The sequence below is a fragment of the Siniperca chuatsi genome, linkage group LG1 (assembly GCF_020085105.1).
Source record: "Siniperca chuatsi isolate FFG_IHB_CAS linkage group LG1, ASM2008510v1, whole genome shotgun sequence".
Lineage (NCBI taxonomy): Eukaryota > Metazoa > Chordata > Actinopteri > Centrarchiformes > Sinipercidae > Siniperca > Siniperca chuatsi.
In genome coordinates, this window is record NC_058042.1 from 25,523,212 (window position 1) to 25,547,107 (window position 23,896).

At 38.4% G+C, this 23,896-nt stretch overlaps 3 protein-coding genes across 9 annotated transcripts in view; 2 read left to right on the forward strand and 1 right to left on the reverse strand.

The window, feature by feature from the left end:
* nptnb (neuroplastin b) overlaps positions 1–1,158 on the forward strand; it is a 29,997-nt gene extending 28,839 nt beyond the window's left edge. For all 3 annotated transcript variants that reach the window (XM_044207694.1, XM_044207685.1, XM_044207703.1), the window contains one exon: positions 10–1,158. The gene's annotated coding sequence lies outside the window, so the exon portion shown is untranslated. The remainder of the gene's footprint in view (positions 1–9) is intronic.
* On the reverse strand, positions 808–15,904 carry rec114 (REC114 meiotic recombination protein). 3 transcript variants are annotated; one of them, XM_044207728.1, is made up of 6 exons: positions 15,785–15,904; positions 6,446–6,535; positions 3,574–3,657; positions 2,970–3,143; positions 1,779–1,853; positions 808–1,558 (listed from the first exon to the last, which is right to left on the reverse strand). In XM_044207728.1, exons 1-6 carry the CDS (start codon positions 15,785–15,787, stop codon positions 1,394–1,396), a joined length of 591 nt encoding a protein of 196 aa, XP_044063663.1. In that variant the 5' UTR covers positions 15,788–15,904; the 3' UTR covers positions 808–1,393. The 3 variants fall into 3 exon arrangements, with proteins under 3 accessions (XP_044063663.1, XP_044063660.1, XP_044063667.1); XM_044207725.1 differs by lacking the exon at positions 15,785–15,904 and adding an exon at positions 8,456–8,684; XM_044207732.1 differs by lacking the exons at positions 3,574–3,657; positions 15,785–15,904 and adding an exon at positions 8,456–8,684.
* The window catches only part of hcn4 (hyperpolarization activated cyclic nucleotide-gated potassium channel 4), an 87,206-nt gene continuing 71,915 nt past the window's right edge, over positions 8,606–23,896 (forward strand). Inside the window, exons 1-3 of one of the 3 annotated variants that reach the window (XM_044207475.1) lie at positions 8,624–8,697; positions 9,210–9,305; positions 12,271–12,311. In XM_044207475.1, the coding sequence (XP_044063410.1) occupies positions 9,291–9,305; positions 12,271–12,311 (56 nt within the window). In that variant the 5' untranslated portion in view covers positions 8,624–8,697; positions 9,210–9,290. Of the gene's footprint in view, positions 8,698–9,209; positions 9,306–12,270; positions 12,312–15,952; positions 16,094–16,309; positions 16,988–23,896 lie in introns of those variants that run through there. The other 2 variants (XM_044207494.1, XM_044207468.1) reach the window with 2 other exon arrangements.

Consider the following 23,896-nt stretch of genomic DNA (forward strand, 5'->3'; position numbering starts at 1 on the left):
TCTTCACAGATGAGATGGCTAAACTGCATTTTTTGACTACATGAAGGTATCAGAGGTGGATAGAGCTCCGGGCAGTTTTCAAAAAGCATATCTTGTCTCATTTTATGAGAAACAATATCAGCATAACACTGGCAACAAAAAGAACATAACGGCTGTCTTAAGCATGCCTTATTCAGTCTTACATGGAGATTTCAGGATGACGAATAATGACTAAAACCACCACAAAGGTGTACACATTTTTAATGTGCTGTTGGTGTCTCCTTTATTAATTTTATCATATCCTCAAATGAGGTGATCCCTTTTGTATTACATATCATGTACAATGCATGCAAGATAATTACGCAATAGGATACTCAGAATAGACATTTTCTGTTGTTATCCCTCGTGTGGCTTTTTTTGCATCTAAAATGACCTATGTTTTTTATGGAGTCATCCTTATAATATATACTGTATATATATATATACATATATACTGTATGTACAGTATGTATATGTATATATATATATATATATACATATATAGTTAGTTTTATTCTTGAAAATTTGTACAGCATATCATGGTAATTTAACTATGTTTGATTTTGTGACAAGAAGTCCACTTTTAACAGAACTTTTATTGTGAAGCAAGGGCTTCAGTGACTGGCAGTATTTACATTTATTGAGAGTGATTACAGAAAATGACTACTGTGTGTTTAACTATCTAAACAAAAATGATGTGTATTATTTTATTTTATTTCCAGAGTAACTTAGTTGTCTTGTATATGTTGAAGTATGAGTGTTCAAATGATAGGAAATCTGTAAAAAATATTTTTTTTATATTTCCCAATTTCATTTATTGATTTAAATTTTTTATTTTTTCTCTCTTTAACTGTATAGCATGGCTATAATCCTATGCAATATGTATTCTTAAATAGATATATGGAGGGCAGTTTGTTTTACTCAGTGAAGCTTTAATATTGTGGGATCACTTGGAAGCTGACATAGCAAAATTCACTGCTGTAGCTGCATGACTCCTCTTTCAATACAATGTATCCATGTGTGTTGCGGTGGAAATGGACCTGCATTAAGATGGGAAAAGAGGGACCAGAGTATATAGCCACGATTAAACATATGAGTGAGACCAATATTTTTTTTCTGAATAAAAAGTTTGAAAATGAATCCAGATTTTTTTTGTTGGTAAGTTCTTCCTCTAACCCCCTAAATTCAATACCATTCAAAGCATCTATTTCGAACCATATACCATAACAACTAATGTGTAGCAAAATTTCAAACAACATTGGCAGCACAGCAAGAAACGATCCCCCACCACCACCAAGCACAGCCTACATAAACTGTATAAGAAAAAACACATTACACTGATGACCTTTCTGCCTTCAGCTGTTGTTGAGATTCTTCACTCTTGAAGCAGTTTCCTCAGCTCCCCCTCCACCTTCTCCACAAATGCATGAAAGCTGGGATCCAGCAGACAAATACGCAGGATGGGCTCCAAGTCACCTTGTGCCAAAGAACCATGGCGATATACTTGAGGCAGAGTCACAGCGGTCTCTCCCAAGAAGTGCTGTGGAAAGTCAAACAAATACTTAAGTGAAATTAAGAAGAAGAAACAGTTAATTTAGTAGCCTATGTTAACGTTCATAATATAAGGAAGTAATGCGCCTCATGAAAATCAATCAACATTGTGCTGATTAGTTATATTTAACACAAAATTACAATTAATATGTATCACAGTGGATGTTAAATTTTGTTATTTGTTAGCTTTCACTTTTAAAGATCAATACCTGGGTAAGACGCTTGATGGACAATGATCCTTGGACAACCTCAGGCTCAACTCCCACAGCCTTTCCCTGCCAAGTCTGCTGGCACAGGGTTACACACAAAAGAAGAAAAAAGATTTGAGGACGATGGCATGACACCACAGGATTAAGAGGCCAATCAATGGCTTCATTACTAATTGAAAGATATCCACCCCTCAAAGCCTTTTCATCTTCACTGTGAACTCCTTCAGTGTGTCTGACCGCTAAAGGTCACATTCAAACTCATTGCAAAGTCCATTCCTTTCTCAGTCCTTCATGTTAAATGTTGTAAGTTGTACGTTTCACTCAGAATCCAATTTCTAAATAACCATATGCTCTGAGTGTTTTCTAGTTTGAAAGTAAATAAAAGGCTACTACTAATATTAAGCAGAATTGAATAATAGAGCACTAACAAACTCAACCCTACAGTATGTCATTCGTAGAATGTGAATTTCAACTGGTTAAATGCTTTGATGGCATGTTATATTGTTTTTTTAGGTTTGGGTCAAACATGTTTATTTTCATAATAAACAATTTGACTGTTAAAGGCAATATTAAGAACTCATTTCTTCAGTGGCTTAAAGGGTATGCCACTTTGATGGTGGTATTTATAAATTAATTATATTATTGTTCTACATTGCCGTCTGTGAGTGTGTGTTTGGGGTGCGACATACTGTATTCTACACCATATATTGTATTGTGATTGGCTAAAGACACATGTGCAGTATATTCTCTATCTCAGTCCACCCACTCGTGTCACCTCTAAGAATAAGACAGTATTGCATATAGCACCATCTAGTGAGTATAATATGGCCACTGTTCATGAAGCTGACTACAGCATTGTGACAATACTGTTGATTAAGCAATGAGTAATGACTATATGATGAACTTTAATTATGGCAATTTACATTCCGCTTTTTTTAAAATGTGTCTTATTTCCAGTGTCTCATTTCTACCAAACAAAGACTATGCCAGGAAGAAAAAAGCAGCCGCTCTTTGATACTGTACAAACAAACCAGACTCTCAAGACTAACATTTCAAGTTACCACCTATGTCATAGGCCTATTTTGGGGATTTTTATGGGCAACACATTTTAAACGTACAGACATCTGATCTGTGAGTCAGTGCTGATTACAATACAGACATTTTTTTTTACTGAATTGTAAAGTGGCCAACCTGTATCACTGGTGCAAAAACCTCAGTGGGGGACTGATTGGGGGGCGGTGGGGCGTCATCCTGAGTGGCAACAGGCATGTACTCCATCAGTTTTTCCATAGCACTTGAGCACTCCTTTATAGCCTCTGCCCTGCTACTTCCATCAAACTGCATCCTTATCATGCGGCTCTCCCCCTGCAGAAATCCACAAATACATTCAGTCTGTATCTGTCAATCTAAACTGTGCCAATGAAAACACACTGTGGTTTGTAATGTTGCTTTTGTGAAATCAGCATCTCATTAAGTAAAAAAAAAAGGATTTGATAAACAAGGAGACTGTTAAATTTGATGTTCAGGCAACTCATGTCTGAACACTAAATTTAACAGAAAATTGGGGGTAATAATGGTAATGGTAATAATTTCAGTATGAGAAGGCCGTTGATCACAGCACCTGAATAAACAGCATAAAAAAACCTATTAATCCAAACCTAGAGTATTATTAGTTTTTCCTTTTAATTTGTTATAGTCTAATAAATACAATGATCTTGCAAGGGATTTAAGGTATTAGGACAGACCTTGAGAAAATACCATCCACTGTCGGATTGAAAGGCATCTCACGACTCACCTCCACAGTAAATCGAAACATCAGGTTATCGGATTTCTGGTGTACTTTGAGAAAATCAGAGCCACAGAGCAAAGGTATTGTATCCTGAGACAAGACAAGAGAATAAACATCTTCAGCAGCCAGGACAGGTAACTGTTTTCTCCATAGGCTACATTAACTCAAGGACAACATACAAAAAACATTTTTGGTAAATTTTAAGAATAAAAAATCGTCTTCTTTTGTACTACGGCAAGTAAAGGCAGCTTGATTTCCACTCCATCACTTGTAAAAATTACTGGATGAAATTAATGGACAAAAGAGATTATAGTTTTATCAAGCTGACTGGGGAAAAAAAACTGTTACCTAAAACTGCCTGCAGGGGTCTCTGTTTACTCAGTAACCTCAGCTTTAAGGCTTATGATGAGCAGATGTATACAACAATAGCATAATATTGTGATCAGCCTATTTTGTTAAATGTGCTTTACAAATACATTTACTATCAATACAATAATGCTTAGTAATTTAGTAATCTTATTCAAGTGTCTCTGGTTGCAGCGCAAAAAAATCTATTACTAAGTTAGTTACTGTAATTGTGGGAATAAACATATAAGTAAATATGTAATTAAAACAAGCTTATGATTTTTGTGGATACACTTGTTTTCTGTGGGATATTCAAAATGCTTTATTACATACCAATTAGGGAAAAACACATTATTAGATATGCATTTTCATTCAAATGCAAACTTAGGTGACCAACTGTACTGTTTGCAATTAATTAAAGGAAAAAACAGAATAAAAGTGTGTAGAAATCTAAGAAATGCAGAGGTTTCCATACAGGGCACAAGGGATCACTAAATGGTTTGATGAGTATGAAAATGATGTGAATCATATTCTATGGCCTTCACAGTCACCAGCTCCCAACCCAGTTGAAGACATATGGGATATTTTGGACTGGCATATGAGACAGTGCTCATCAAAACACCAAATGACAGAATATCTTTTGAAAGAATTTGTGTTTCATACCTCATTTACAAATGACTGATTTTACTTTCATGGGTCAGGAGTATCCATATTTTAAGAGAGCACTGAAACTCCTCAGTAACCTCTTGATTCTCTCTGATACAGCAAATTTCCATTGTGTTCAAAGACAATTCCAAAAGTTTCCTTCAGAGCTTATCATGTAGCCTATAGGCCTAAGATCGCTGTATTGAAAGGTCCTGAGCATTCACTGCACCAATCTATAATAGACCAGTCTATCATCCTTGGTGAAAGCTCTCTGCAGGCTGACCTGAATATCCGTCAGGCTCAGCACCCTGGCGCAGCAAGATAGCTGTGTCACCTGCCAGAACTCCATTAATGAGACATTGAGTGGTCCCTCAAATTTCTGTTGTCTGTAGGGCAGGAAGTTAACTTTTTATGTCTAAAGGCATAAAAAAAACTGATAAAGGCCACAATAACTGGTAAAAGTCCCAAATAAATGTTCTAAGTTTAGTATTTTACATGCTTAACCAGACCAGCAGTGTTACACACCTAAAGATAAGGGTTACCTGCTGAAAAAGTTGGTTTAACACACAGTATTTACTATTATTTGCGGTGGTGACTTTAGTAATGCCGGGCCCTGATTGTCCACAACTGGTATTGGCCTACTTGTGGAATTAAGATGTACATGTCACTCTGCTGTGCCAAGGCTGGCAACAAACCAACGCACGAACAGGACAACAAATGTCAAGTCCATGCAAATGAAATTTAATCAAGCCATGTAAATTCACACCCAACCTAACTACGACATAAAATGTTTTAGATTTATGTGAGCCTGAACCTGAAATTCTTCCCAATAACTGATTTTGAACCTGTACCCAAAAAGTTCTGAGGGACATTTGGCTTGACCCAACCAAAACAATCCAGTCAAATCCCAGCAGATTTGAGCAGAAATGTCAAGCTCTTCAGCAGAATATTTCATATGGCCTTCATCGAAGAAGCCTGCTGAGAGAATGGTGGACTTTTTCTTTAGCCATTTTGTGAAAGGTGTAATTCAGAAATGCTACTAAATACAACGTATAATGTCTTTACATTAACACATAGATGAGTGTTCATTTCTTTATATTCACAGAGAAAAGGGGTAGAGGTAAAGAGGTAAAAACAAAGCTTAAAAATAAACACAAAAGCTACAATGTAGTGGTACATGATACATGTATACTCTTTGAGGAGAGTGGCAGAGCAGTCATGACCCATCCAGGAATATCATTTTGGAGCAGCATTACTAATAATTAATAGAATTCATATTCAGTGTTCCCTGCGTATGGGGGTGGACAACCAGTAACAACTGTGACGTACTACAGATTGCCAGTGTCAGAGCATGACAATTGCAGCTGCAGCCTTAAATGATTTCAAGCAATTCCCCTATAGCCACAATTTATTTTTTGAATTATAGAGCTTCAAGTACAGGTACACTGCAATACCTATGCAACAAAGTGTTTCATGCACTGACACCTGCTACAGTCTAGAGTCGAAATGTCAAGGTCTTATGAGCTAGAAGTGTGTATGTTAATATCAAAATTAATTGATGTACACCACAGAACTGCTACACCAATTTATACTGATGATTTCTATGTATTCCTGAGACTGTCCATCTTGAAGGAGACTATATTTTCATTTTTGTCAACATTTGAACAACCTTTCGCTTGTGATATTTTGAATCACAAGCTCCACAACCATTACTGATCTTTCAGAATACATACCATATAGAAACTCACAATAGAGGTCTAGAGGCTGGATCTAAACATACAGTGTAGGCTTAATCTTCAGGTGTTGTGTGGAACTCATAAGGGACAATGCATGGAAAACAAAGCAACAGAAAACAAAAACAGTCAATCTAGCCACATAGTCTTCTTACCAAGCTTTCCTGTCCTTGCAATACCAGCAAGTATCCAGATTCCACAATTGTGAGGACAATTTCTGGTTTATTACCATTTGCCTCAAATACCTGGTGAAGAGAAGAGAATATTAGCCAGTGTATAGTTATATTGAGTAATTTGTTTTTCTGATCAGCTCATGATGGCTCTATCTATAAATTTTAGATGGTGTTTGGTTAAAATAGATGCGTGTAATTTTTTTTTCAAATTAAGGTAAATAAGGCAGTCCATGAGCTTTGAATTACACAGTTCTATCTGTTCTATGAGATTTTGAGAACATGATTTGACAGCCTATTTGGTAAAGCACTACTTGATATCATTTTCTTAAAAAACAAGTTGCTCTATCCAATGTAAATCATGAGTGTCTAGAATAATACATGTTTATTAGAAAATCAGTCAGATAAAATCTTGTAATTCCACACTCACAAATTGCACTGAACGCTACATTACACCCTGCAATGTGGTAGAGTCCCATGGGTGGAGTGTAAATGCACCTAAACTCAGTTTAAACAAATAGTTTGAATTTATTCTCAGAGTTGTCACACAGTATTATACTGTATAATCTAGGTAGATTTTGGTTCCACGGCCATCTATCTCTGTCTTCACACTAAACATACAGTTCCAGCTTGCCATCTATAGTCTGATGCAGTTAATGAAAGACAAAACCACAATCTTTAAAGCTACACTTCTTTAATTTGTTACAGCACACAACAGTATCCCCAAATCAATCTTCATCATTATTGTTTTATCTATGAAAACAAAGTTTACTCATCACTTAGGCTTTGCTCATAGATTATAATATATATATGTATATATATAAGACCTAAAGGTATCTCATTTACAACAGGCCTTTTTCATCAAAGACATTTTGACATGTCACAGCAGGAAACGCACAGGTGTAAATAATAAAATTAATAATGGCTAAATTCCATTTAGCTGCTTCGGGTTTTCAGCATCTTGGTTTTGTGCATGTTGGCTCCCTGTCACAATGTCACTGCTTACTTCAACACTTGAATAGAACTGTTTTACTTGGGAGTAAAGCTTCAAACAAAGGTCTTATCAGTCAACATGAATTGTCTCCAACATAAACTGGAAAGACTCTAAATTCTTTTTTACAGCTTCCCAAATGAAAACTGTCTGCAGTAAATGCTGCTTTTCTCATTTTATATCATAGTTAACGGAATATCTTTAAGTTTTATGACTGTTGCTCAGGCAAAATAGCCTAAGCATTTTCAGGTCATCAATTTAAGCTCTAGTAACATGATGGGGATGGTTTTCTTATTTTTGACATTGTATAGCCTACACTTAAACATTAATCAATTACTCAAGAAATACAGAAAAATTCTGATAATATCTTCTGTCAGACTTTAGTGGACTTCAGTTAAGTAGAATACAGGAATTTACCAAGAGTTCTTTCATGTCCTGCTTACCCCGTTTTGTGCCTATTTACAGTATCACTGCACTGGACATTACAAGACAATAACAATAAAAAAAAACATTATTATATTTGGTAAAATAGTATTAATGTGCGTAGATGCGCACATAATAATAAAACTTTGTATCATGCATTGTCACTTCGGGAAAAATAGTTTTAATTAGCGCAATTGTGCAGAACAAATCTTTTGAGAGTCTTACAGGATTATGGAAATACCTTTTAAACAGCGGTTAAAGTTGTTTAACAATCTTCTGAAACACAAACTGAGGCCACTATCCTAGCTAGCAGGTAAATTAGGTCCCAAGTAAAACTCTATTAACAATGTATGAAGTGAGTTTTAATTCATATGCATGCACACTACAATGATAACGTTATAATAAGCCAATACACCTGCAATGACGGTAGCTTTTAGCTGGCAAATCATAGTTAATTGGGACTAAGGGCAGCTAATGTCAGACTACGCAATGCTAAATAGACGTTACTTTAACAGGAAAACTAGCTAATCTTAGCTAGTAAGTATAATGCATTCAATATTAAGTAGCTAAAGGTCAGTTACCTTCCAAGGCTTCCCTCTTGTTTCTATAGAGCCTGGAACGAAACGCCCATAGCGTTTTAACCTCCATGCCTGACTGGTGGCCATTTCCAGTAAGTTAGACAAGTTCTTCGCAGATATTTTTCTAGCTAACCAACACCTGACGTGCTAACTTTTACAGTGAGTGAACGAGTCTGGCGCGCGGTGCGAGGACACTCCAGTTTTATCCAGCAAATGTATAAAAACTGATACATTCTTTACTTTAGGTAGGTAGGTAGGTAGGTAGGTAGGTAGCATGCATGCATTAGGAATCAATTTATGCTGAGGAATTTTTAACACTGCATGTGTACGCTCTATTTCAATTATACACACGGCTGACAACATTTGTTTTTTCTTAGCTAAACAAACATAAGCAAACATAAAGCTATTTTGTAAACAGGGAAGTATGTATGGAAATACTGTGAATAAATATTGTGTAAGACTTATACAGAAGTAGTTTTATGTGCGATAGAATGCACACAGCCTGTTTAAATACATTTGACAGTACAAGCATATTATGTACATAGTCTTCTACAATGTCTACTATAATACAGTGCAATAGGTAACAGTGGTGAGAATATTTGGTACAGTTTCGAAACCTGGTCCTAGCTTTAGGGTGTACCAGCAAAAATGTTTGATAGTTTGTGGTAAGTGCTGACTCATTGTGACCTGAAAACTCAGGATTGATGTTCCAGTGTTAATTATAATGACTAATTAGTATTGGCTGCATTCCATTTAGGTGTACCTGTTCCGGGTCTCTGGTATTGTGAATGCTGACTCACTGGCATGGCTCACTGGGACACATCCTTAAACTGGAATTATGCTTCTCCTGTCTGTACGTATGTGAGCGCGGATGGGGGTCACACAGATACGTTCGCTTGGCTGTTTCTTTTATACTTGTGTGTAGCAGAGTTTCCGTTAGAAAAAACTGGTCTGCGTGTCCTGGAAGATTTCTATATCCCAGACAAATGGGAGAAATTCCGGTCAAATATTATCTGTGTTTATTGAGATTAAAGCAACATTATGCAAGAATTGGTATTTTCTGCGATGTGGCACCACCGGTTTCAGAGTGCAATTCACTTATACACCTCTGTGGTAAATATGGACAGCTGTACACGTGCATTTGTTATGATTACATTACTTATGATCAAAAATTAGCTAGTCAACAACTTTGCTAACACAGCCAAGCATCAAGCAAGTGCAACAACACAAGACATAGTAAGCCAGCTAAAATTACTTACTAGTCCAACAGCAAGAAGGCGAGCTCAACGTCTGTCTTGCAGCCTTTTATTTCCCAAAGCTCTTGCCAACGACTAATAGCCCGTCCGACATTTACTCCTGTCCGGTGGGGTCTTGCTTGGTCACTCTCTTTTTTTCTCTTCTTAGCTTCATCTGTCAACGTCTCCTTCGGTCTCTTCACCTCTGCCATTATATCCGTAGAGGCTGCTGAGCCGGCTCCACTCCCCGCCAGCATTCCCAGCCCGCTCCCCCTCGCCCCGAGCCTGAAAACCTCCTCCCTGTGGTCCAAAGCTCCTGTGCTCGTAAACACCAACACTCCCCCAGTGCTCTGAGCTGCCAGTCCTGGCAGCACGGCTAACTGAGCTAACTAGCTGACGGCAGTTAGCAGCAGTTAGTAGCAATTAGTGGTTAACTTACTTTAGCACCAAGTAAAGCTTTCTTTCGGTCGTGTCTAGATGGTAACCCTGGATTTGCAAAACTTTTATTAGCCAATGAGAGCCAAGTAGTTTTGTTGCCTAAACCGAAATCTTGCGAGAGTTTCTGCAAATCCAGGGTTACCATCTAGTCACGACACTTTCTGTCCACCAGGAAACTCTTAAATCAGAGAGTTGAGGTAGAGCAGTCGGAGGACATCAGAGGAAAAACCAGAAAGCAATTCTCCTTAAAGTAATGATCCAGTTTCACCAAAATCAGCGACATAGTCGGTGGTGTGTGACTTTGTGCCATAAAGCATTTTGACCAGTTCGGCCCAGTCAGGATAGATTTTCACTGATATCCCTGATGAGGACTTTGTAAGCCTCCATAACCGCGGAGCACTGTCATCACAGCGATGGCATCTCTTTTCACTGGACATTATGACCAGAGAGATGTAAATATGTCAGACTTTAGCAGATTTTGCCGGTAAAAAAAACAATAATTACCGGATAATGGAAACCCTGGTATATAGTATGTTTACGTTTGTTTTTGTCTGTTCCAGCTCCCAACAGGAGTTGAATCAACCAATCAACTTGTTTGATGAGGTTTGGGAGGCGTGTGTGTCTGTTCCTCTGCAAGCCTTTGCGACCTACAGTTACCCTTAACCAGGGTCCAAAATAACTTTTTGGTATATCTGCCAATGGCTGGTAAACTGAAAAAAAATACCGGCCAAAATATTTTTCAACTGGCCATAAAACTGCACAAGATAGATTAAAAACATAATTACCCATCGACTGACCTTTTTAAAGGGAACTTATGAAAAAGGGAACTTTATGAGTAATGAAAATGTGTTGTTGTCTGTTGTAAGGAGACTCAACTTTTATTTTAAAATGTAAATTGATATTACATCATCCCACACACACAAACACACACTCTACTAACAACACGTGTACCCAACTCCACATACTTAAAACGCTCAAAATTACTCAATATTATGGTTGTATGGTATATCATCCACACAACCAACTACGACTTAAATTTCATCGTCGTCAGATACAACCTCTCTCTCAGCACTCCTTGAAATTCGGTCTTCGACTTCTGAGGCAGTCAGAGTGCCACAGTTCGACTACAGGACCACTGTTGTAAGCATAACCATAGCGATGGTGGACAGTGAGGGTCAATCAAAGAATTGCGATACAATTATTGACGGTCATATGTTGAATGCTGCCACTAGTGTGCAGAGATGGTTCAAAACAAAATGTGGTCAATCAATTTATGTTTTGTAGTGAGGATAGTTTGTCGTGAAGAAGGCCTATTTCAGCAACCCACCAATGGCGGCTGACCTCATTTATTTTATTAGCCAATGTAGATTTTTAGTTGCATTTGGCGAGTTTGGTGCTAATTTTGGACCCTGCCCATAACACCCTTCTCTCGCAGAGACGTTTAAATGTATCGTTGGCAATTCCACCTTATATAGGGTTAATATTCCAACAGTTCTTTTCCTGATATAAATATAATTGCCTGCTGTGACTTGGTCAGCTGTCATACTGGCCATATAGATATCTCCTTGTATGACACATCACCAAACCTTTAAGTTTTAGTACCAGGTTAATTATATATAAATATGTATTCATATTCTACATTCATATTTTCTTGTTTTGTACAAAACAAGCAACCAGCTGCCATCGTTGTTGGTATTAAGAACTTTGGAAACAACTGAATATTTTTCAGCTGGATAGAGGAGTCCTTGAGTGTCTTCAAATGACCTATGGGTTTTTTCAAAGTTTAGTTTGTATTTATTTTTGAGAACCACATATGTGTTCCTCTGTGACTCTAATGTAGTCAATGAAAAGTTTGTAATGTACAATTACATGTAAAGGATTACATGTAATAAGAAGCACATAACATACTGTAAACACATAACATGAACAAACAATCTTGATACAGATTCCTTAGATTTGTTTGTATTCGACCTACACACACCAGTAACAATATACCTGCAGTAAGCTAATATCAGCTTATTATCAGATATATCGGCCTGGCCAATTTATTGGTCCAGCTCTGTTAGATGTCTGCCATGTCTAGCTCAAAGCACTTTGCTAGGCAACATCCAGTCTGATCTCCCCACTGTATTGTTTTCTTCCCAGATTCAGCTGTTAACTTGGCTAACAAGAGAGGCACAGCACAGGTATGACATAAAACAGAAGATGGAAAGAAAAGGGATGATGGCTCTCAAAGAATTTCACAACAAACTGAATTAATTACATTTCTGATCACTCACAGTACGCTCAACAACATTGTCCCTGAACAGTTGTGTCATAATTGTATGATCTGGGGAAAGAGATCAAATTGGAGGAAACAAAAATTGTTAGCAAGCTAGCTAACATTGTTAACTTTCCCGTTAGATGCAGTAATGTTACCAGTTTGATAACTTCATAGCTAGATAACTAAAGAGCTAAATAGCTAAATGTATTTTATAAGTTGGAATTGATTGGCTCATTTACGGAGAACAGTGGCAGTAACCTGGATGTAACGTAACTTTAACGTTACCCCTCAACAGAATACACTAAATCGCAAGCTCTCTCTTCTTGCAGCAGACGATAAATACACGTTATGCATACAACATGTAATGCATGCATGAGCTATCTTGTATCAAACGCAGAAGAAAACAGGAAAAAAACTGAGTTTTAAGGATTTTTTTTGCCATTAATTTTTACATTAACTAGCTTATCCTCCATGTTGCATACAATAGCAAACGATAGACCAGATAAATTAACAAGGCAGCTGGCTATTTTGCTAGCTTGCAATCACTAACTAATGTTAGTGTTAAGGTTTGTTTTTAATAATTATTTGAGTGTTCTCTTATATTAGTAAATATTACATTTGGGGTAATGACACTGATCCTAGATCAGCAATTAAATGCAACTTTAGCCTCAAGTTTATTCTAATGCATTCTTATTAATTATACTGCAGGGAAGAACAGGGTAAACACTTTACATTTTAAAATATCATGGCCAGAAAAATACAAATTTTGATCTAATAATAAAGTGTTAATTTTTCTGGTCTATCATTTGCTATCGTCCTTAAAACTCAGTTGGAACGCTGGAAGTCAATAAAAGTTGAGAGAAAGTCAGTCTATATAATGACATCATACTAAATGCTTTGCAACATTCATGGTTTTAGCATTAATTTGAATGGCCAGGATTATGTATGTCTAATAGTTATTAACAACATTTTACACCAATTTTAAAACGTTTTACACTACAACAGAAAGCAAACTTGAACAGTAATATGTAAGTTAAAGCAGCCACAGCAACTATACAGTCAAGAACACTGAAGTCAAGCATGAAAACTGCAAGGAGATGATGAGGGAGTGAGACTGCCTGTGCACATGGGCGAAAGCTGTGGCCCATAACCAGTTCATCATACGTAATTTTATAATAATGCAAAACAGTGAATATACAGCCATTGCTGATTTTAGGGGCTGCTGCAGCCCCCTCAGCACCCCTACTTCCCTCGTCCATGCTCAGTTTTGTCCCATTTTCTTCTGCTTTTGGATAAGAGCTAGCTCATGCATGCATTACAGTATGTAAACATTACGTGTATTTATCTAGCATCGTCTGCTGCAAGAAGAGAGAGATTGCGACTTGGTGTATTCTGTTGAGTGTTATAATACATCTGGGTTACTGTCACTGTTCTCCGTAAATGAGCTGATCTATTATGGCTTATAAAATATATTTAGCTACTCTTTTGACAGGTCTATCATATATCAATTTGTTCATTGAAATGTGAAGAAGAACCTTTTGCCACTTCAGATGGTACCGATATTTTGCACTTCATAAATTAATACGTTGTACTTTATTTTGCCAAATCTTGTAATTCTGTTAGCTTGGTGGGGAGTAGGTTATTTTTCCAAAAAAAAAAAAAAAGGATCTGGGGAAGCATGCCCCTGGACCCACCTATGTTTTGCTCTGCTCCCGCATCCTTCTCACCTTTTTCACCCCTAACCAGTTTGCATGCCTGTATTGTGGTACCTGAACTGCCTCAAAGGGACTCAGTGTGGTTTTTAACTGCTTTAAGCTGTGTTTTGCAACCCAACAGTACTTTTTTGTCTACCTTTCTCTCTCTCTTGAAATTGTAAGTTACTTACCAACAGTAAGTGGGTTCATCAATAAAACTCTGGAAAGGGGCTACTTAGAAAATATGTATTCACTGAAATTAAACAACTGGGAGGACTTTCACTGGGTGCAATGTATGTCTTTGGCGTCTAGAATTCAATTAATTTCATTCATTTTTGAATGGGGAGCCAAAGTGACATTATTTAAATCCAGTAAAAAATACATCCAAATTTAGATTTATTTGGCTCATATATTGGCTTATTTATTAACTATTTTACATTAGCAAAATATGCTCTGGATTATGTTTGACTTCAGCATCTCAGACAAAGCATTCATGTTGTATTTAATGTGACATTGTCCACTGTAACCGAATATAAAAGTCTTTCACTATGAAACAATGAAACTTCTGACCTACCTTTGAGAATCTGTTGGAGAAAATATTTTAAAGATCGATCTTTTATCCAATTGTAAACTTTTTAATAGTCATGTCACTTATTGTGAGTGATTTTTTTCCCATCATTTTAATATAAAGCACATATACCATAAATCAATAGTGAAATTAGATTAGTTTAGTTGAGTTCACATTATACAAATCCTGGACTCTTTCGCCACTTACTCCCATTTTCTTGTAGGATTTATCAATGACATTTTGTCAAGCATCTTGGTATGAAGAACATTGATAAAATTGGCTTTGACTAATTAGTTGAGTTTTTTTCATTACCATATTGCCATTTATTATAGAAAGAAAATTATCTGCACTGAAACTGCCATGCCCCTACTTTGGACATTGTGATTGTATGACATAAATGCTCAGAATTCAATCTGTCACTGACAATGAAGGTGCTTCCTTTTTCACAGACATGTGATAAATGTTTCATGGCCATTACACGTCATCACTGTTGATATTACAGAATCGTGTAAATTTGTTCACAAGGAAACATAACAAACACAACGTAAGATCATAAGTCTTAATTGCGTTATTCCCAATGCTTGTTTTTCGTTTGTTATCAAAAAACATTTCAAATTTCGAAAATATACTTATTTATTCATTCTGACAATATGGGCAATGTGTTGTGGCACCGTCTCTAAGACGGATATATTGTAAATTAGAAATCCATCATTGGATACATAATATCAAATTAGAATTTATGCATGTAGTTATTTATATGTTTTGCCATTTGAGAGGTCTGTCGCATAACAACAATTCTACATGAGAGCCTGTTTGATAAAACACCTTTTGCCAAATTATAGACGATCCTATTACAGCTTCAACTGTATTCGTGCGCAAATTACGCAGTGGATCAGACTGATAATACGGTGGCAAACAGGCTACTTGGTTCTTCCAAGTGAAGCTCACAGCAGGGCTGAACAATGGGTTTGCGTTGCCTACCTGTAGACTTAACTTAAGAGACCAGGAGAGCGTTTTAAGAATGGGAAGAGCATTCCCCTTTAAACAAGGTGGGCTGAGCTTATTTGCAGTTCTCGCTCCTATGGCAACCCAATAGATCAGCATCATGAATATTCACAATTCGCCAAAACGCACCATGACTATGGATCAGTGATGTCAGCGGTCCCTGGAATGCTCCACTCTCTTTTGCATGATTGTGTCGCGTTGTTTGATGGCAGCTGGTAAGACATCTGGTGAAAAGAGCATCCTACGTCGTGCATGACCTTTCCCTCGTATCCATATCACCGTCCGTCGGCACGTCCCTCACATGTCACGCTAAGGTGACTTTCAAGCAGTTTTTCCACTTTTGCGCACAATGTCGGAGCGGCACAAAGATGTACATCGGGGACGCAGTGGCCAAGCGGACCGCCCAGGCTGTGCGTGAGGACACATGCAAACTGTCAGGTAGTCTAATTATGAAACAGAGTATCTCTCATCTGTTTCAGTAGAGCCACGGCGGTCCATGTCATGTGTAGCAGGCTTTCAGGGATTCAGATTAGCTCCAGACTGATCGCTCTCACAAACAGAGCGTGGGGCTGGTGGCAATAATCGTTTCAATACAGCCTAACAATCTGGAATTATTTAATTTTCTCCACTGTGTCTCAATGTCATAATGGACAGGCTGCACTCCTCCATGCGTAAAAGGCTCTACAGTTTGCCACAGCACATTGGACAGAAAGCATCTATAATGGGCGAAGGAGAAGACGCAGACAAGGACACCCGGAGGAAGAGTATTAGGATGAAGCATCTACCGTCTCCGTCGCCGACCTCTGGGGGAAGCTGCAAAGGCATCGGGGAGACCAAAAGTGGGGAGTCTGTGATCATGGAGACGGACATAGGGAGACCGATGAAGACCAGCTCAAATGGAGATTGCCGTAGATTTCGAGGCAGCCTCTCGTCCATCACAAGTCGGCATGTGCACGACTCTGACTCGGCGGAGGAGAGGCGCCTCATCACCGAGGGGGATGTTACCCCGAGCGAGGAGAGCCCCCCCGGAGCGATCGGCGATGGGCCGCCGGATCAAGGCGCGCAAGGGGCCAGCGGTGGCGGTGGTACCCAAAAAGATTCCCCAGACCAGCAGTCAGGGTTTATAAAGTTGGATGGCATTGATCAAATTCTGCCGGACGACGAAAGATTATATCAAGCTGGGTTCATACACAGACAGTTTGGAGCAATGCTTCAACCAGGGGTCAACAAGTTCTCCCTGAGGATGTTTGGAAGTGAGAAGGCGGTTGAACGGGAACAAGAGCGGGTTAAATCCGCCGGATTTTGGATAATTCACCCATACAGTGATTTCAGGTAAATTTAGACACCACATGCTCCCAACAAAAGGTTTAGAATGAAGCATCACGTTAACGTCGATGCCTTGCAGGCCCAGATGTTTTTCTCAGTGCATTTATCATTTATTAGGGCATTCATCAGCTCAAGAGCAGCTTTCATTGTTTTATTCAGCTTTATAGCACCTTCATCACTTATCCTTCATGTTGAAAGATGACATTTTACCAAAGCCATAATTGCAATCAATTGGCTTTACTGCTTCGTAAAAATCCTTACAATTTACTAATTCATTTCTAGATTAATAAGGGATTTTTCAGTGCCATAACACAGTAGAGGAATGTCCATTAGTTTCAGGGTATGCACATATTACTCAGGAGGCCTGTAGATACACTGTGTTGTGTTATGGAACAACCCACAGATAACAATACCTTAGCTAATTAGGCCAATTTACCTATCTTGGGCAGATGCTATCCAAGTGGATACATAATTGAAGCCCTTTAGTAGTTTCTTCTCCTTTATTTGAGAAAACGTGTGCTCAGGGGACATTATTTAACATTGATTAGGGTTAGTGATGACTTCACATTGTCTTTACAGGCTTACATATTGGTTTTCTTATTTTTTTTATACATGGTATTTTGAAAAGTAACAGGGTTAAGTCATTTTATTTGAATTTATTTTGATCATTAGTTAAAATTCTAACGCAATTTTGAAATTAGCAACACATTTTATGTTTGCATTTAATAGTGCTGTGTACGCTGACAAATTACAGCTGCAGAACTGAATAGAGAAAGTCCACGAGCACTCTTTTGTTGACCTACAGATTCCTCTCTGTTGTTAGTGCCCTTGAGTTTGTTATTGGCCATATGCATCTTATTCGTGGCCACATAGAGGCTCTTAACTGCTAAGCAAGACTAGATTTAAGGTCCTTCGTCCTTGCTTTTAATATTTTAGGGTTGTCATACAATGCTTTGGTGAAATTAAATAGTTTAACGCAAATGCATAGGATGCATATGGGCATTTTTAGCATCTCAGATGACCAACTTCTAAGACGTGCCTGTGAGCTGTCTGCACTAGTTATTTATTGCCAAAACACTAATACTGTGGCTCGAACTACATACTGCACACACTGTGCACACTATAGTGCACACAAGTGTGTATATGATCTTAATATTACTAGATGGGCCACATACAATTATATGGTTTTGATTGAAAAGTGCTCACATACTTTGTTTCCTTCCTTCATCCAATTAAATCATATAAGAAAAGAATGAAAAATGCATCTATTTTGACTATTTCATAGCTTGTATGTAGGTAGGTAATGAACCATAGCTTTTTTTAATTGAACACATTTTTCTATAGTTTAATAATTCAGGTGAAACTATTTCATTACAAGCTGTGTCAGCCTTCGCATTTAGTTCACATATGCATCTATTACCATCATTTAAATCATGTGGAGACATTTGTGTTGCTGTAAGAGGATATAGAGCAAGATCATCATTGTTACACATGCTGTATTTCTCCTTGTCTGAGAATGTTGTCTAGCCTGCCTGGTGTTTTATAGGCTATGATGGTACAATGATGTGATATAGAAACTCACTTACCACAAAAGTGTGTTTTTCTACCTCAAGAACAAGATGTCTGAATTTGAGAGACATGTGAGTTGTAGCGCGAGTTGCTCACAGGCCCGGGGTGTCAGTGGAAAAGGCTAAATAAGACTCTTCCTAGAATAGAAAACAGACACATTTATCTGCCTGTTTATCCTGAGAGAAGGGACAAAAACACTGTGGTGGCTAACATCACTGGATGTTTGTTTTTTTTCTTTAATTTTGTATTCAAGATTGTCTCATACGTCAGCTGTCTTAAGCTGTCATGAAAAGTATATTTTAATTGAATTGTTTGTGTGTATGTGCGTGTGAGTGAGAGGTACATAGAAATTGATAAATGTACAACAAAGATAGTATTTCTTTGTGCGTTAAAGGAAAATGCTTTTTTGTAACAGCACATTTCAGCTGATTTGATTCTGGTACAACCAGACCCAAGTGATCAAATCTGTTGTTTAGTGTCTCCAATCTGTGATTGGTTTATTCTACATTAAGAATCTGTCTGTCTCCATATAGTATTTTGCCTGTGTCTGCTCAGTCAAAAACTGTAAACAAGTGCAAGCCTGTCAGAGGCATCTCAAGCATAATGTTGTTAAGGAACTATTTGCAGATCAACACTACACTGATTAGTGATTCCTATTTCAAAATCCACACACAGTTTAGATATGTCATCGTCAGGAAGTGAGACATGTATTAGACAGTTTGCTGTTTTTGTTATGCTCCTCCCAGCTGGTTGTGTTTCCTCTGACCCCCTCTGATCTCTTACTCACTGTGTTAAATGTCACAAGGAAGGTTGTTTTGGGGCTTGGGGAGACTGTCCTGATACCGAAAGGTCAGAGATTTGGCACCAGCCATCAGTTTTGAAGTGTCTATGAGCAAGACGCTCAAACAGGGGCTCCATACTGCACTCAGTGAGATGTACCAAAACAAATAGATAAATGAAAATGCACTGAGAGAGAAGTGCTCTAAAAATGAGGTTGGCCACCCACTTGTTCAAGGTCTGAGGGGGGATACTGTACATTACCATAATTAAACATTTTGGCGATCTGAGAACAGTTTGCTTGTGGTTCAATAAATCTACACTGTGATTACGTAATCACTCAACTCTACAATTTAAACCACAGATGTGGCACTCAATCATGAGAGTAAAAAATTGAGCCTGTGCTTCGGCTAACTCTGTATGGGAAAAGATTCTTGTGCATTTCTTTGTGACTAACATGAAAAAGACACGGTAAACTACTTAATTCTCAAGTAGATTAAAGGATAATGGGCCATTACTGAAGGAAGTCAACATCTATGACACCTTTTATCAGTATTAAAATGCTTCAAATAATGATTGAAACCCATCTCTGTGTGAGATGGAGAAAAATAGTACACCATGTCAGTGAGTTAACACAGCATGTTGAAAAGAATTACAGCTAGTATTTTATTTTTAATAAACTGAAGGATAAACATGATACTTGGGCGCCTACTTCCTCCAAAATCAGGATCAGAGACAGGACAAGATGACTAATTAAAGTACACAAGGAGATGAGTGGGACCTTTTAATGGGCCCGGAGAAGAGAAGGGTCTCTGTGAATAAAAGTTTTATTCCCATGTCTGCATCAAAGCTTTGGCACTATAAGCTCAAATTAGAGTGTCACAAGGAATCACATAGTTATCACTGCGCCGGAATTCAGCAAAATCTCCTCTTGTCAAGTATTGTATAACGCTAAGAAGCAAGGGAGGAGCAATATCTTGCAAGGGAAAAAGACGGATTAAAAATGGCATCATAATCCAATCTAGAGGCTCATTTCCAGATCCAAAGCTGAACAGCCTCCTTCGATTCTGAACAAGCATCTCCCAGTGAGCAGATGTGGTCAGTTAACCAGAGAGTGGCATCTACACCCCCCTCCCCAAAAAAAGGAGACAAGTGTACCCACAAAATGATTCATATGGAGTCTTTTAAATAAGGACGATTATTACTGTCCTTAAGCCCACGATGACCATAAAATATCTTTGTTGTTTTGATAGGATTGTTGCCCCCTCGGCCCTGCGCCGCACCGGATGCTTCTGTTGGATATCTGCTCTGCTCTGCTCTGCCAGCTTACTTGTCTCTGTTGTGACTTTATATTTTTTATTTAAAAGCTGCTGTACTATATAAGCTGTCCTGAGACCTATTGATGCTGCACGTCCTTGGTCGGAAGTAGAGATTGATAAAAGTCATAAAATGTTTGTTGACCCTTTTAAAGACAGTAGAAAACTGCAGAGCTTGATTAACAAATGATACCCCTGTCACAGAATGGATCCTTTATCTTTACATGATGAAAACCAGATGATGTTTTTTTTCTTACCTGTTTGCATAGAGCCCTTTGAGTGGATTCTATCAATGCAACAGCATTGTGCAGAGTTCTAGACAAATGATGTGGCGCAATATTAGAATGCAGCCCTCTGATCGTCAAGTGCCTTTTAATTATCTTGTGATTCAGAGCCCAGAGGACACATCTGTTGGAAAGTCTGCCACATTTCCCTGGAGAGATAGAAAAGAAGATGTCGTACATTATAACTTTTTTTTTTTTGCATTGAAGGCTCCATTAATCCCCCCTTTTTCCTTTAGAACCGTGTTGCCAACACTATCAGAGAGGGGGGTCAGCCGTCCTGCAGTTTCTGTCAATCAGTTAAATCCCTTTGCAACAGTCAGGCGAATCCTTCCATCCCCTCTGCAAAGTCCACTTTTTCAACAGCCTTTTATTTCTCCTGCACATCCAACTCTGTTTCCCAAAAGACACTTACCTAGACAGTGGCAAAAATAAATCCTCTGAAAAGACATCTTACAATTTTGCTTCTGTTATTTTTTTGCAGAGAATACATTAAAGAAAAGTAGAGCAGATGTAGTCACCAATGTGCACATTAAGGCTGTGATATAGTAAAGGGAAGTAACTTTTAGGCAAAGTGTTGACTAAATGAAAATGTGCACTGTGTTCCTGAAGGCATTTATGTTACCTAATAATTTGACCAGTTTCTGATTTGATGTTTTCATTCTCTTGATAAAGTGAGTCATAGCATTAGTGTCCTCAATTAGCCCAAATAGAAAAATGATTTTTCGGACAGCTTCTCACAATATTAGCATGGCTATGTTTACTTTTGCATATTTGCATATCTCAGTCTTCAAAAGACTAAAATGGTAAGGACAAGCTCAGTGTACTTGATAAGAATAAGCAGAGAATGGGAGCTGTGCTATTTAGATTGTATTTGGATTTTGTTGGAAATCTGGAGGAAATAAATCCAATGGTTATTATTCCCTTGATGAATTTTGAGATATTTTAAATACTGCACAAATTGTGCACCTTATCCTTATCATGCATTAGCAGCCACTAACAGCTTTTGGTTGAAGATATAGTACTCTTACAAGTCGGGGATCTGAGGGGGGACGAGGGGGGATGCCATCCCCCTTGTTAGCAAAATGACCAAAACCCGTCCCCCTTGTTAAGCTGCTCAAAAGATGCTCTGTGCTTTGTCTTGTAGTGCCGCTTCACATTGCTGCTTTTAATAATCACCACTGTCTCAGATCATGAGACGTACGAACTGCCTGTGGGAAGATTGAACATGTAAGAGTATGTCCATTCTTGATTAAAAGCTCTGTTTCCGCTGTCTACTTTTCTCTTTTTAGAGCACGGCATGTGAAATTATTTCTCTGACTCGTCTCGTCTCTACTCTCCCTGTGTGTACCTCACTCACTGACTTGACTCGCAGGCCGCTAAACCAGTGCTGTAAAGGCTAGAAAAGCTGCGCCAGTTAAAATAGAAACGCTCCGTCAAAATTTAATAATTCTCAATAATTAATCGATATTCTCTACAGCAGACGGGGGGAAAGAGAAAGTGCGGCAGCAGCATGACAGAGGCTGGGTCAGAAATGAACAGAGCTTGGACCAAATGTGCCCTTGAATGTTTTTTTTTTGTGCCGCAAATTGAGTGTTTATTTGACAATATAACGTAATAATTCTACATTATTTCAGAGTTTAGTAAATGCCCCTAAAAATCAGTTCAAGGGCCAAAAAACTGGCTACCTTCTAGAAAAAAAGGCACAAGGGAGCCCTTCTCGCCCTCCAGCAAATCGCCTACTGACTCTTACTGTACCGGAGGAGTGTGCACATGTGTATCTGTGCGCATTGTGTTTGTGAGCGTATGGGATCAGATTAAATAACAGCATTCTCTATTTCAGTCAGGTTGATTGCGGTTGATTTGAGAGTACGGTTTGCTATTGATTTGTTTGGGTCCCATGAGGCCTCTGGCTTGCCATCGTGGATTTATTGCAAAATGAGATGGAGAGACATACACGGCTACAGTGAGGGTGATTCCCCTTCTTGTGGCAGTGGCAGGAGTCATAGTATGGGTGAGAGTTACACAAAGGTCAAGGTGAGGTGCTGGAGGTGCAGTAGAAGAATGTAAAGCCTAGACACTGAGAGCCCCATTTAAACAGTTTTTGACAGTTTTTCAGTGCAGTAAGCCTTAATGATGACAATTGCAAGATGCATGTGAGATCAAAATGTTTTAAATAAAAGATTGAGTCCAGACTGTAGAGTGTTAGCATGTGCCCTCATCGACCACGTCTTGTTTTCTAGTGCTAATCTGCATGGGAAGGTGGAGAAAAGGGCATTTTGACACTACATAGGATGAATGACACTCTATTCCTTTTGGTCTCCATTAAATAATTCCTCCTTTAATTTAGTGAGGGTAAAACATGGGGATTACAGATGGTTCTGGCTGGGCCTGAAAGTGGGGTAATCAAAATAGGCTCCTGTACTTATCCACGAATATTAGGAGCCAAGAGATTATTACAGCACAATTTATTTAATGGAGGGAGCCTAGGGAAGATGTGCGTGGCCGGTGGGTGGAAGGCTGCCTGTCAGTGGCAGAATGATTGAACGGTACCGTGTGACCTCACCAGGCACACTTGTGTGGGAGTGTGGAATCAGGACACGTGAGCACAACTGTAAAAGAATGGCCTTTAGTTTTGCATGGGCTTTTTTCACCCTCCTGATATGTCATTTAATTCAGCTTTACGTATTAGGCAGAGAGCTGAGTTTAACCTTGGCTAAGTGATGGTCTCGAGGTGAGGTTATATTGATTGACTGGACATCATATACATTTTGAAAATGGGAAAGCCTTTTTCTGTTAAGTGCAGCATGTCACCCAACTGGTATGCTTAATGTATTTTGGTGACCTGACAAATGTAATGTTGTGTGTCCTTCCTGCGCCACCATCCTCTCCACTGCAACATCAATTTATAATCTCGCCAGGTGGATACACAACACTAGTCAGGATAGACCAATTCTCTAGTTGTTCCTCTT

Bases quoted from the DNA above. Each gene is read 5' to 3' on its own strand.
- rec114 (XM_044207725.1), bottom strand. From the start codon at position 8,539: ATGGCCACCAGTCAGGCATGGAGGTTAAAACGCTATGGGCGTTTCGTT. The intron at 3,658-6,445 runs GTAAGAAGACTA...GTCTTGTCTCAG, and splicing joins TGCAAGGACAGGAAAGCTTG to GATACAATACCTTTGCTCTG. The intron at 3,144-3,573 runs GTGAGTCGTGAG...GGATTTCTGCAG, and splicing joins TGTTTCGATTTACTGTGGAG to GGGGAGAGCCGCATGATAAG.